Source organism: Plasmodium gallinaceum, assembly GCF_900005855.1.
Source record: "Plasmodium gallinaceum strain 8A genome assembly, contig: PGAL8A_v1_10, whole genome shotgun sequence".
NCBI classification, from domain to species: domain Eukaryota; phylum Apicomplexa; class Aconoidasida; order Haemosporida; family Plasmodiidae; genus Plasmodium; species Plasmodium gallinaceum.
This window is the reverse complement of record NW_021628239.1, coordinates 355093-370697: the sequence shown is the minus strand read 5'-3', so window position 1 is coordinate 370697 and position 15605 is coordinate 355093. Positions and strand designations below refer to the sequence as shown.

At 16.3% G+C, this 15605-nt stretch overlaps 4 protein-coding genes across 4 annotated transcripts; 1 reads left to right on the top strand and 3 right to left on the bottom strand.

Moving 5' to 3' along the window:
* Nucleotides 1–1719: 1719 nt before the first annotated feature.
* Nucleotides 1720–4122, bottom strand: CDPK3 (calcium dependent protein kinase 3, putative; the record flags this gene model as incomplete). Its single annotated transcript, XM_028671491.1, has 5 exons — nt 1720–1764; nt 1945–2043; nt 2121–2195; nt 2550–3041; nt 3169–4122. The coding sequence occupies 5 exons, from the start codon at nt 4120–4122 to the stop codon at nt 1720–1722; spliced, it is 1665 nt and encodes a 554-aa protein (XP_028528138.1).
* A 1937-nt stretch (nt 4123–6059) lies between these two features.
* Nucleotides 6060–7131, bottom strand: PGAL8A_00009300 (50S ribosomal protein L9, apicoplast, putative; the record flags this gene model as incomplete). Its single annotated transcript, XM_028671490.1, has 3 exons — nt 6060–6218; nt 6605–6849; nt 6948–7131. 3 exons carry the CDS (start codon nt 7129–7131, stop codon nt 6060–6062), a joined length of 588 nt encoding a protein of 195 aa, XP_028528137.1.
* Nucleotides 7132–7873: 742 nt separating this feature from the next.
* Nucleotides 7874–12298, top strand: PGAL8A_00009200 (conserved Plasmodium protein, unknown function; the record flags this gene model as incomplete). Its single annotated transcript, XM_028671489.1, has 3 exons — nt 7874–7897; nt 8053–8359; nt 8442–12298. 3 exons carry the CDS (start codon nt 7874–7876, stop codon nt 12296–12298), a joined length of 4188 nt encoding a protein of 1395 aa, XP_028528136.1.
* Nucleotides 12299–12942: 644 nt separating this feature from the next.
* Nucleotides 12943–14667, bottom strand: PGAL8A_00009100 (YTH domain-containing protein, putative; the record flags this gene model as incomplete). The annotated part of the gene is made up of 7 exons (XM_028671487.1): nt 12943–13270; nt 13441–13514; nt 13603–13687; nt 13784–13873; nt 14061–14137; nt 14338–14465; nt 14616–14667. The coding sequence occupies 7 exons, from the start codon at nt 14665–14667 to the stop codon at nt 12943–12945; spliced, it is 834 nt and encodes a 277-aa protein (XP_028528135.1).
* Nucleotides 14668–15605: the final 938 nt, after the last annotated feature.

Here is a 15605-nt window from a genome sequence, read left to right as displayed (position 1 = left end):
TATGAACAAAACATTTTTTTTTTTTTTTTTTTTTTTTTTTTTTTAACTTCTATCCATTTAATTCCTTTTAAATATTCATATTTTTAGCTATCATATTTTTAATTTTCATATATTTAAATCTCGTATTTTTACATTTCATATTTAAAATTTCTAGTTTGACATATATATACATAAATGAGAATAATTATAATTAAAAACACAATGGCATTTTGATAAAAAAGAGAAGCTTAAGATTTGCTATAAAGTTATTTTAATTTATTTTTTTTTTTTCATTTTATCATTAATCATAAATTATTAATACTATAAAAGAAAAAAAAAAAAACACTTAAAAAATTAAAATTTGGCATGACTTTTATATCTTTAATATTTTACTACGTTTTTAAAAATATTTAATAAACTATATAAACATGTACATGTAAAATGAAAAAAGTGACAGAAAAAAAAATAGCTCACTAGAACAGAGATAAGCTTTAAAAATTAAAGCGAAATAAATAGCTCTACAACCAAAGAGAATATTAAAATGTAAAACTAAATTTTATTGTTATTATTTAATTATTTTTTTTTTTTTTCTTAGTAAAAAATATAGATATATACTTATGTGTTAGTATTAATTAAATGAAATAGTAAAGTATTTTCACAAAATTTTAAAATATTATATATTAAGAATAAAATAATTTTATTTGATACTTCATAAAATATATAAAACCTAAATTTTTATATTAGAAATATGTATATATATATTTTTTCTACTTTTTTTATGTATGACACACTATAATGTAAAAATGTTACAAATCAATAATAAAAAAAAAATTATTTTAAAACATTATAACTCATATAAATATTATCATTTTAATATAAAATGAAAATAACTATGGATATATTTTTTATTTTTCTTTATTTTATAAAACTTACATTAATGAGAAAAATATAAAATTGTAGAACTCTATTATATCATGACATAATATGAAGTCCACATCTAAAATTTTTAATGAAGAAATATTTATGTAATGTTTGGAAGTGCAAAAAAATTTTTCATTTAAATAAAAATTTAAAAATTAATACTATTTTAATAATTTCATATCTGTTTTATAAAAAAAAAGAAACTAAAACATTCATTGTTAAATTAAATGAAATAGTGAAATATATTTATATTTTCTATATACTCTTATCTTTTCCTATATTATTATTTTCTTGTTATTGTACCCTTTTTTTTTTTTCTTTAATTTTTTTATTTATTTATAAATATTTCCTTTTTTCTTAATTAAAAATATCAAGAAATTCTTATATTAATATATTCTTAAAATGATAAAGCTATTATTTAAACAGAAGAAACAAAAATGTAAAAATATAAAAAAAAAAAAAAATATAAATAAAAAAGTTTATATTTAATTTCATTATAGTTAAAATAAAGTTAAATATTTGAAAAGTATTGAAAATAAATTTACCAAATATATAAAAAAAATTATTGTGATGAAAATCTAAATATATATATGCATAAATGGTTTACAACAATATAAAATTAATTGTATTAAAAAAATTATGATAATAGATGCAAGTGTAGCATACTATTATATATTATTAATGAAACAAAAAAACAAATTAAATATTAAGTTAAAAAAGAAGGTAAAATAATAAAAATAAAAATTTTAAAAATTTTATAAATTGGAAAATCTTGAAAAAGATAAGAAGAAAAAAATTTATTTTAATTTTTTTTTTTTTCTACAATTTTAATTTCATCATTTCCGAAAATTCATGAAAGTCAATCTAAAAAGGAAAAATTGATAGAAATAATTTTAAATAATTAATTTAGACATAAAAAATTTTATTTTGTCATTGTAAAGAAGAAAAAAAAAAGATATATTTAGTTTATATTTTAAAAGTATGGAATACTTTTGTACTTATGCAATTAAATTTTTTATTATTATATATAATTATTTTTATTACTTTTCCATCATTGTTTTTATCTACTTCTCTGATCATTTTTTTTACTCGATTGACGTCTTTTTGAGTTATATTCCCTTTTTTGTTTCCATTATAAAGTATCTAAGAAAAAAAAATATGCATATATATATATATATATATATATATATATATATATTTCACTTTAAAAAAGTTATTACATGAGCCAATTCTGCAGTAGTAATTTTTCCATCATTATCCACATCAAATACACGGAAAGCACAATATATTAATTTCTAAGAGAGAAAAAAAAAAAAAAAAAAAAAAGTAATGAATTATTACAAATAAAATTAATCTAAAATATACTAAAAATTGTGTAAAAATAAAATAAAAAGCAAAATTTATTAATGTGCGAATAAATAAATAATAAATTTAAATATTTTTATGAATATAGATATGTATTATGATAGCTTTTAAATGAAAAATTAAACAAAAATATTTTAATGTGATTTATTATTATTCATATTTTTACGAATAACTTTATTCACGTAATTAGTAATCGTATAAATTTCATACAATATATTTTTTTATATATTATAATTTATCTTTTTTTTTTTTTTTTTGTTTTTTTATTAAGAGTAAAATTTTACTTTTGATAACTGTTTTCTATCTAATGCAGCAGCCAGAAATTCTGTGTAATCTATTTTTCCACTACCATCACTGTCTATTTCATCAAGTAAAGTATCAAAATTGGAAGGCAATTTTAAACCACTATTTTCAAGACCTTTTTTTAATTGTTCTTTTGTTATATTACCTTTTCCTTCTTCATCTAAAACTAAAAATGCTGCTTTCAATTGTTGCAAATCATAATCGTTGCTTTGCTGTGCTATGATTGTCATTGCTAATTTTTGAAATTTTAATAATAATGCATAATTTTTAAAATTCTCCAATACATGTATATCTATTTTTGCTTCTAAATTATAAGCAGATTTTTTCTTTTTAAACCATGGATGTTTTAAAGCTTCACTTGCACTTATTCTTTTTTCTGAATCCATTGTTAGACAATGTTGAATTAAGTCTTTAGCTTCTTCTGAGATATTAGCCCATTCTTTACCTTTAAAATTATATTTTCCTTTTTTCACCTATCAAAATATTACGTATAGATGTATATGTATATTTATATATTATTTCCATTTATTATTATTATTTTTTATTTCTTTTGTGTATTTATGAAATAATTTTTTTTTTTTTTTTTTTTTTTTAAATAACCCTGCTTAATATTTCATTATCACTTTCTCCATAAAAAGGGGGATATCCACATAATAGTATATAAAATAATACTCCTGCTGACCATAAATCGCACTTGTAATCATAACTTCCAGACAATACTTGAGGTGCTACGTAGTAAGGAGTTCCTGCTTTAGTTTTCATCTCAGTATTACTGTCAGAAAAATAGGATGCTAAGCCAAAATCAATAATTTTAATAAGTGAATCGGGATTTTTATCATAAAACAAAAAATTTTCAGGCTTTAAATCTCTATGAGAAATATTTCTAATATGTAAGTAATTTACGACAGAATAAATTTGTTTCATTATAAAGGAAGCATAACTTTCTATGAAGCAACCCTTTTTTACAATTTTATCAAATAATTCTCCACCTGTACATAATTCCATTACTAAATAAATTTGTTCATCGTCTTCAAATGTTTCAAGCAATTTTACCACATTAGGATGATCCAAATTTTTCATTATATCTATTTCTTGTCTAAATCTTGGTATATTTTTTAGTTTTTTTTTTGACACTACTTTAACAGCTCTTGATATCTTTAATAACTTATCTGTAGCTTTATAAACACATCCATATGTACCTTTACCTAAAGGTTCTTCTGATAAATTATAAAAATCTTCTAAATTACCAGTAAAGCTTAAAATGAATCCCCTTCTTGAAAATTTAAATTTTTCACTTTTCATTTCTTTTAACATAATATCTTTATTTTTTGAGATTTTATTAAAATTTTTTTCTGTGCCTTTAGATTCTTTTGATTTTATAACTTTTGATTTTTCCTTATTGTTCTTTATTTTACCTCCCTCTAATATGTTTTTATTTTTTAAGGATTTATTGGAACTTTTTTTTTTTTTTATATTCTCTGTAGACCTCTTAATTTTATTTTTTATTGTAATATCAGAACTATTTTTATTTTTTTTTGTGCATAAACTATTCATCTTTCGTTTCCCCTTAGATAAAAATTTTAGAAAAATACATAATTCTTCCTAACAACGAAATGTCTTTTTTTAATTTTTTTTTGATTGTAAAAAAATTGTGTTATAGCCTTTCTAAAAAAATAAAGAATAATTTAAGATTATTTTATAATGTTTTGTAGTTAAAAATATTGTTTCTGTGTTTTTTTAGTATATACAAAGAATGTCATTCTAAAAATATAACGTATATGTTGTAATAAAATTTATAATTAAAATGATATATTTTTTTACAAAAAATATGAATAGTGTGAAATAATTAGAAAAAAGCATTATTTTCCCAAATCAATAGGTTATATTACATTTACCTATGCAAAGTTATAAAAATATGTCAACTGCATCTTATCAAATTTTCAAGGACATATTTGAAAAAAATTTTAAATAATAAGTTAAATTATATAAAAATTAATTATTTGAGATGTGAAAGAAAGAAAAAAAAAATTCATGATTCAATAAAATATAACTAGAAAAAATTAAAACCTTTAATTACATTAAAAGTTCTTAAAAAAAATAAAAAAATAGAAAGAATCAATAAGTAAAAGAATCTGTAAAAGAACAAATAACGCTTTATAAAATTTTCATTATTTAGACAAAAATGTAATAATAAAAACTATTATAAGGAGCATATTAATAAAAAAAAAAACTAGCTACAAATAAATGAAATGGCTTGAAAAAGACTTAGCTAATTTTTTGTTCATAAAAAAAAAAAAAAAAAAAAATAATATTTTTTAAAAAAAATTAAATTATTTGAGGTATATTTTAAACTTTTTAATTATCAGTAAATCTATAATATACGAAATTATTTTTATACATTCAAATATCCAATAAAGGAGATTTTTATTTTTCAACAAAATAATATTATTATGTACACCTAAATGGACATGAAAATTTGCCAAAAAAATAATCATGAAATATAATTTTATGATTATATATATATTTTTATTTTTATAGATAATAATATTTTCTGAATAAAATTGCTTTGAAATACTTTGATAAAAAAACGGTTATGCATTTTCTCTTTTTTTTTTTTTTTTTTTTTTTTTTTTTTTTCAAATAAATGGAGAATTCAGTTAAAATGAAAAATTGTTTATGGCTTTTTAATAAAAAGTTAATTATACATTTAGTTATTTTTATTATTATTATTATTATTATATATATAACATATTTATAGATCAATTCTACAAAGAATATAATTCATTGATCTGTTAAATATATTAATAAGCAACCTCATATGAACTTTTTTGACAATGTAAAATTAGCTAATTAAATGTTGTATATTGTACATTACGAAAAAAAAAAAAAAAAAAAAAAACAGAGAAAAATGCATTTAATAATATCAATTAATAAATATTTAATTCATAAAAATAATTATTTTTTTTTTTTAATTTTTTAATCTTACTTTGTATCATTAAAATTTAATATTTATTTTTATTTATTAATTTTCACACTTAAAGCTTATTTTTTATTATAAAAAAAATTAACATTGCAAAAGTGTTTATTTAAGAAAAAAATAGACGTTTTTTTTATATATAAATAATGAAAAACTATCTATAAAAAGTATTATAATAGTTTATAAGGATTTGTTTAAGACATATTTAGTGATTTTTTTAACAAATTTTTATTCTTATATATTTTTTAATAAACAAAAAAAAAAGTAACATTTTTTTTTTTTTTTTTCGAATATATGAAATGTAGTAAAAACAAATTATACAATATTTTCATATTATACACTATAAAAAATATTTCAATGAATTTTCCAATAAAATTAATTATTTTCCTTTTTTTTATATAGACTACGATACATAAAAGTCTGTATATATATTCTTATTTTATATTTAAATAGTAGAACTAAATCTATAGTGATATAATTCTTCAATATTTTAATATCTCAATTTTTATAGTTTTTATTTATTTTTAATTATATGAATTGCAACGTCAATATTTATATTATTTATAAAAGAATATTTTATAGTATAGCTACCAAAATCTGTGATTTTTATTTTTTTATTTTTTATTTTTTCATACACATCGTCATTTTCTCTTATTAATCCTCGAGCTAAGAGCTGAAATAAAAAAAAAAAAGAAAAAAGAAAAGAATTATATAAATATTATACTAATAAAAATTGAAAGAATATTTTATAAGTAAAAATAAAATGTAGTTGATTAATAAAATATCATATTTTACTAAAATAACATTTAAGTTAAATCTCAATTAAAAGAAAAACATTTATAATTCATGAAATCTTATTTTTGTAACTACTACATTTTTGTATTTGTAAATTTAAGTAATGAATATGTATATAAAACTTTTTATTCTTTTAGAAATACATATATATATATATATATATATATATATATATTTTATTTAATTTCAAATAAATATATAAATATATATATATATGAATATAATATTCTTCCTCTATTCATTTGTATAATATATAGAAATTACATAATCTAATACATTATCCTGAGTGACAACAAACTTTTCATCTTTGTTAAAATAAAAAAGAATAATTGTGTTATTCAATTTCTTTTTATAATTCCTTATAAAACTTGTTTTTATTTCATCTATATATCCAAGAGTGTTTTCTTTTATTTCCTTTTCTGCTAACTCGTCAGGAGTACTTCTATAACCAAGTCTTTGAGGTATAATGTAATTAAAAGCGTGAGATAATTTCACTTTTTTTATTTCTCCTAATGAAATTAAAAAATTTAAAATATTATATATATATATATATATATATATCATAATAAAAACTTAGGGATAAATTTCTATTTATTCATAAAAAAACCTTTCCTTCCTATTTCATTATCACTACTTACAGTGATGTGAACTAATTTTGCTTTTTTTTTGTTTTTTTTTGTCGCATATAATAAACAATTTGTTTTTTTTACATTATTTATTAAATATCCTTTTAATAATAGATAAACAAATAACGAATAAAAAAAAATATAAAAGAAAAAAGAAGTATGCATTCTTTTCTTTTTATATTATTAATCGAATTATTTTTTTCATTGTATTTTATTAGAATAGTTACTTATGTTTTATTAGTGTATTTTTCATTTTTTCATAATTTTTTTTTTTAAATAAACACATAATTTAAGATACAATCTTAGTAAATAATAGAATTATAAAACTAAATATAAAATTAAATTTTTTAAAAATAAAAAATAAAAAAACGGTTAAAAAAAAAAAAAAAAATAAAATAAAATAAAGTAATAAAAAAAAAAAAAAATAGAATAACTAATGAGGAATAATTGTTGTTGTGAATAAAATATACAAGTTTCAAAAAATAACAGAAAATTAAAAAAAAAAAATAAAATATAACGGAGTTCCCATTCTCCTTTTATTATTTTCTTTCTTTCTTCTCTTTTTTTAGTGTTTTAAATATTATATATTTATATTTTTATGAAAACATATTTTTTAAATATTATTAACTTGAATGTATGTATATTTTTATATATTATATATATTTTTCTTTTCTTTTTTTTTTTTTTTTTTTGATAATAGTTTAATTTGTTTGTTTTTTTAAATATTTGACTATATGAAAAACATGATTCTATGTATTAAATTTTTGTAAAATGAAAGATTAAATAGAGTCTTAAAATTTAAGAATAAAAGTATAAAAAATATAGAAAAATTACGAGTTAAATTCAATGGAAAAATAAACAAACTAAATGGAAAAAAAATATTTTATCTTTTTTTTAAAAAAAAATCATGAACTTCATATCAAGAATTCAGGTTAATATATATATTTATAGAATATATGTATGATTTAAATTAAGATTCTAAGTAATAAATCATAATTAAATCTCATAAATAAAAGATCATAATAGTTAAATGAAAATAGAACAATATATGTATGCATATATATATATATATATTTTTTTTTTTAGCTAATTAGAAAAATACATTCTTTAGTACCAAATACAGAAGATAAAAATTTAAAAAAAATAATTACTTACATAAATAATTACAATGATAATATAAATCAGTTAAAAAAAAGAAAAGAGTATCTTAATTTATTAAGAAATATATATAATACTATACCTTCAAGGTTAAATGAAAGGGAATTGTGGAATAATTTTTTGAACAAATTAAAAACAAAAAAATCATACTTTAAATTAGAGAAAATAATTAAAAATAATACTGTAATACATGATTCTCTAATTTCTAGGCAAGTTGTATTTCTTTATTATATAGGTATATACTTTTATATTTTAATTTTTGATGATTATCATATATTTTTTATAATATTAATTTTAATTTTATCTTATTTTTATAGGTTTTGATGACGAAATAACTTATTTATTAGATAAACTGGAGTTTAAATTACGAAAATGCAGTGAAAAAAATTTCAGAGAATGTGATAAATACATTAATGAAGATATAAATGATGTTATAAAAATGCTATACGTATTATATTATTTTAGAAATAAAGAAAATGATTATAAAAATGTTATTTTGTTATTCGACAAATTTATTTATTATAGTAAAAAATATCCTGTTAATAATTTAAAGTATTTGTTTTATTTTCATTTATTTTATTTTAATATGAATAATTCATTAATTAAAATACATAAATGCTTAGAAAAATATAGTCATTTATTATTAACAGAACAATTGATGCTTCTAATTCGTTATATAAATATATACTTAAAATACTTATATTTACATAATGCTATTAAACACAAAAATGATACTACATGTGAAGAAAAAATTTATAATAGCGAAAATGAGTTGTTTAATGAATGCTTGTTCATTGATAATAAAAAAAATGAAGAAATAAAAATCTTAAATGAATACGAAGATATTAATAGAAAAAAAATGATAACAAAAGAAATAAATATTTTTATCAACAATTTGTTTAGAATAAATAAAAATGAAAAGGAGTATTTTATATTTGATAGTTTTGATGATATAGAAATAAAAAATAGTTGTGTAAAAAATTACTCATTGATGGAAAACAAAATCCTTTTCAATAAAGACAATTTAATTAAAGAAGGAAAAAACAGATCAAATATAAAAGATAAAGAGATTTTACTTAATAACAGTGGGAATATCAGTAACGATAAATGTTTATCAAAAAATAATATAAATGAAGATAGTGATTTATTAAATTTAAATGGAGATAATAATTTTGATAAAAAAAACAATTCAATTTTACAAAATAATATAATTGATAATAATAATAATGATAATATAATTAATGAATATAACTTAAAATACATTGATATAGTAGAAGAGAAATATTCTAAAAATAGAAAAATATTAAAAAAAGAAGAAATCACATTAACAGAAAATGAATTAAAATTATATAAGAGTATATATGGCTCATGTGTGAAAGAAATATTAAAAAATATTCTATTAAATAAAGAAAAAATAAGTCCTGATATAATGTGGAATAATTTTATAAGTAATTTTTTTAAGGATGAATATATATATATATTAATGAATGAATTGAAAAATAAAATGAATATTATAAGTGAAGAAGAATTTTTAATTTTCTTAAAGCAAGTAAAATTACTAAAATTGTATGAAAATTCATCATTTTTCACTATATCAAATACTTTTTTTAAAAATTATATAATTCAGAAAAAATATTTTAAAAATATAATTCTTGCAGATAAATTGACATATTATACAGATATTTTTTGTTATAATTCTTTTTTACAAAAGTATATTCTATATATATATAAACTGAACTTTAACAAATTAACCATCAAAATATTAAAAAAAATACTTTCAAAATTATATTATTTTTTGCAACAGAACAAATCACTAATAAATGGGTTTGATAAATTTATAAAAAATACAATGATTAAAATAATTTTGAATGGATCGTTAAATGATATCGTAATGTTACTTTATTCTTTAAGGCAGTATAATTTTTATAAAACATACGTAAATAGAAAAAAGAACGACAAAAAAAAAATAAATAATGATTATAACATGTTTTCAAGTGATTATAATTATTTAGAAAAGGGTTGTTATAATTATATTTATGAATATATAAAAAAAAAAGTAAAACATTTATCACCATTAATTAGTTCGGATGATAATTTAAAAAATATAGAAAATTTTAACTTATTTCATTTAAATAATTACAATTTATATCAATTAAAAAATGATTACTTAAAAATATACAAATTAATATGTTATAGAACCATTATTGAGAAAAAGGAGATTCAAAAATTAAATTATGATAAGTATTTTGATATAAATATTGTTATAATGATAGAGAAACAATTAATTAAATTATTTTGCATATTTATAAATAAATTTTGTGATTCAATTAAAAATGATGATAACAAATTAAATATTTTTGAATGCATAAACAATTTTTTTGTTGATAATCAATATTATAATTTAAAAAATAATTCAGATGGAATATTTCCATCTTTAGAAGAGAAAATAAATAAAAATAAATTATTTATATTGAATAGAAGCTTAAAAAAAGAAACGAATGAGGTTAAGGAACACCTTTTAGATTATAATGAATTAAGTAAAAAAAAAATTTATGAGCATAATTTAGATGAAAATGAATTTATCAAAAGCAAATTAGTTGAAAATAAGTTAAATAAAGATAAAGTAAGTGAGTATTCTAATTTTAATATTTTAAAAAAAAAAATGTGCATATCAACAATGAATAATTATATGAAAAAATACGAATTTGAATATAATACTATTAAACGTTTTATAGATTTATTATTGATGATAATAATAGATAATTATCTATACTTTGAAATCAAAAATTTTTACTTTATAAATTTTTTTTTTTTATTATTTCAAAATAATTTTTTATCCATGTCTATATACCATTACTTCTTTTTTTTATACATTTTTAAAAATCTAAATTACAATCAAATTAGTCAAAAAGAAAAAAAAGAATTTTTTTTTTCAGAGGAATATTTTAATAAAAATAAAAATGAGATTATTAATATATGTAATGATAAATTAATATCAATAATAAGAGATTATGTATCTTCTCAAATTAATAAAAATAAGAACGTTCATTATGAAAGGAATGATACTATAAATAATGGAAATGATAAAAATAAATCTACAGAAAATTATAGTGATTGCTTTTTGCAAAATAAAAGTGACATTTTTGATTTTGATTGCATGATGACTTTAATCTTATATAATTTAAAAAATGACGAAATAAGTAATATATTTCAAAACTGCTTTTTATTTTCGTTAAATAATTATTTAAAAATTAAAAATGTATATATTAAATATGGAAATTATACTTATTTAAAGAACATGGAACATAATAATGAATTAAATATTTTAAGTTGTAACAATATAAAAGAAATTAGTAGTTTGTTTCACTTTAATGAAGGAAATAAAGATAATTTAAGTAATGATCATATTATAAAAAAATATCAATTTTTTTATATTAATATGATTTATGATCGATTAATGAAAAATTACGATGAAGGTGATTTTGAATGTTATATTAATTTTTTAACTGATAGGAAAAGTTATGAAGCAGTTGAAGTTTTAAAGGTGTGTATGTGGATGAAAAAGTATAATCAAAATGATAAAATTAAATTAATAATTAATAATATTAATACACATTTAAATAGTTATAAAAAATTAGAATTCTATATAAGTTATCTTTTCCTTATAGTACTTTATCAAAAAAATTATTTAGATGATATTTATAAAATTTTTAATGAAATTAATAAGTATTTATTAAATAATGATATAAATTCTTTCTGGTATATTTTATTAGTTCAAATTATTTATTTAATTAAAATTAAAAATTTGTTTTTATTTGATCTTCTTTTTATGCAATACCAAAATATTTCTATTTTTTATAATGATGTAATTAAGTTAAAAAAAAAATGTTATGAAAAAATAAATGACCATGATATTAATTCTTGTAAATCTAGTATTTTAAAATTTTTAAAAAATAACCAAGTCTTCTTTATAAAAAATATTGAATTAAAATGTAGTCCATTTATATTTGATATTTATATACCATCAAGAAACATTTTTTTTATAAACCAAAATAAATATATATTTAGTGATATTTTCATTGAGTATTTACAGGATAATATATTTGATAAAATGAACTCAAAAATTATAAAAATAGATGAACAAAGCATTAATTCCTTAAATACAATTTTGTAACAAATTGGAATTTTCTTTTTTTCTATTTTTTTTTAAATGTTATTTTAATAATTTTTTCTTTTACATAAACATTTTTTTTAATATAATTTTTAACATTCTTAATTTAAAAGAATTAAATTAAAACAGAGAAAACTATATATTAAAAACGTTAAAAAAAAAAAAAAAAAAAAAAAAGAAAAAAAAAAAAAAGGATTATATATACATATTAATTGAAGAAGAATAAAAAAAAACACTTATCATTTGGACATTATAAATATTAAAATAAATGGGAAAATAAAAATGAAGGAATAAAAGATAGTTACATAAATATAATAACCAAACTTAATATATTTTATTAAAAATTTATGGATATATAATAATGTGAAAAACAAAAAAAAGTAACTAAAAAATTAAGAACATATAATTTTTTCAACTTGAAAATTATCTTTATTATAGAAATTAGTAATTATAAAAAAATGCACATATATACAAACAAAAACATATGTATATATATATTTCTTAAAAATTATTTAAAGCATATATTTTAATATATATGAAGTTATATTTCAAAAAAAAAAAAAAAAAAAAAAAATAAAATATATCATTATCATTTAAATTGTACACATTGAACAATAATTAATAAAGGAAATGAATGATCCTAATTATTACTGTTTAATGCAATTAAAATTTGATTTCATTTGTAGCATTTTTTGTTGCCATAATAATTGTGATTTTTCATATAAATAAATATATTCGTCATAATTCATATTTGTCAAATCTATTGGGAATATATGTAATGATGGATTATAAAAATTAAATAAATTATATTGTGATTCTTCATATAAATTACGAAAAGTATTATAATTCATGTTAAAATTATTATTTAAAGAATATAGATTTATTATTTCTTTATTTTTATCCATATTATTTCCTAATGAATTATTCGTATTTATATCGTATATTGTTGGTGGTTTTTTTTTTTGGTTTGTATCTCTATATAAAAAAAAAAAAAGTTATATAAATTGTATTATTAAAATGAAATGATATTAATAAAGAATAAAAATTGATATAATAAATAATTTTAGATGAATGTTTTATTTTTATATATTGTATTATTTTTATCATTTTTTTTTTTTTTTTTTTTTTTTTTTTTTGTTTTATACGCTAAGATATTCATTTTAACAAAATTAGATTCAAATATTTCACATAATTTAACTCCTGCACTTTGTTCAATTTCCTATTTAAAAAAATTAATAGATACATAAGAATTTGGTTAATATATATTATTAAATTTTATACTTATATTCATTTATTCTTAACATTACCTGACCATCTCTTCCTACTTTGATTGGTTTATTTTCATTTAAACTATTTTTTAAATTAGACACTTCTTGAAAATGCACGTCTACTCTGAAATTAGAATAAAAAAAAAAAAAAAAATAAAACAATTGTGTTAAAAATTATAAAGAAATGAAATTATAATAATTATTTTTATTGTTTTATTACACTCTTATCCATTGAATATCAAAGTTTTTTCCTCTAAATATTTTATTATCATAATAAAAATATACATTCTTATTTTTTGATTCTCCTGGTCTATTTCAGAGTTGAAAAAAAAAAAAAAAAAGATATTTGAATAAAAATATGTTCTTGTAAAAATAAGAAAAAAAATATTTCATATATATATATATATATAGTCATAAAATATATATATATATATGTTAGAATAAAAATAAATTTATTATTATAAAAAAATAGAATATAAAATAGGATACAAAATTACTTTGATTGCATAATAGCATAACCACAAAATTTTGAGCTTCCATTAACAGAGAATATTAAAATAACGTATTCATGTTCCTAATATTATAGAAAAATATATTTTTTAAAAATATATAAAAAGGAATTTAAAGTATTTATATGAATATATTTCATTATATGAATATATTTCATTGTTTAAATATTAAATGAAAACATTTATTGGTAATATAATTTTTTTTTAATTATATATTCATATATATATATGTATATTTATTTATTAATTTTATATGTTATATAACCATAAAAGCATTAACGAATTTTTTTTCATTTTTTGGTGTTGTTGCCCATATATTATAATTTAACGAAATACATATATTTTTTTCAGAGCAACTTTTAATAAGAAAAAACTTTGTTTTAGCATTTGTATCTGTAATAACATAAAGATAAAAAAAAAAGATAAAAAATTAAATAAAAATTAAATATACATTAATATATATATTTAAGATTATTTTAGAAAACTATATATTTTCTTATATTTTTATATTTTTTTTTTTTTTTAATTTTTTTCATTAATTACAAATATTCTTAACAACATGGAAAGGAGGTACAAAAGAACAATTGTTATTCATGTTTTAAAAAAGAAAAAAAAAAAACAATTAAATTTTTATTTAAAAATATATTTAAATTATCCTTAGATAAAATTCAGAATTGTAATTTTCTATATAGGAAAATAAAAAAAAACTTTGGTAATTTCTCAAAAAATAATTCATTAAAATTTTATATATTTTTAAAAAAAAATTTTATCTCGTGTTTTAAACATGCTCGAAGCTATAGGTTAAATATATATTAATTCAAAAAAAAAAAAAAAAAAAAAAAAAATTTTTTTTAATAAAAAATAAAAGAAAAAATATTGAAAATAAGAATAAAATGAAATTTATGAATAATTTAAATAATCTATTTTTCTTAAGAATTTCCTTTTTAGAAGATTTCATAAAAGTTGATATGATAATTTTAAATTATAAAAAAAAAAATAAAATTATGCATGTACACTGTTTATAAAACTTAGTAAAATATGGAAATGTTTTAATTTACAATTAATATTATTAATTTAATGATTTGAATTTTATTTTTTTTTTTTTTGCATTTAGAAATACAAATATAAGATTCTTTAAATTTTTTTTTTTTTTTAAATTGTCTAAAGTATAATCTTTTGTGAATCATTTTAATATAAAAAAAAAAAAATAAGATTGTGAAAAATAATAAAATAAAAAAAAAATACATGAATTATCACTAAAATTGAATACAATGATAAAAAAATCATATGATGAAAATGTAGAAAAAATAAAGAAAAGAGAAAATTTAAGAAATGAAAAATCAAAAAGTATAGACAAAAACAACACACAAACGAATCCCTACAAAGACATCATTAATAAAACCTACATAAAAAAAAGTTATAAAAATGAAGTTATCAATGACAATATTAGAATAGGAAATAGAATTGTGAAAATTACATTTAGTAGTGAAAAAAAAAAAAAAAAAAATCTAGAAAAAAAAAAAAAAATAAAAA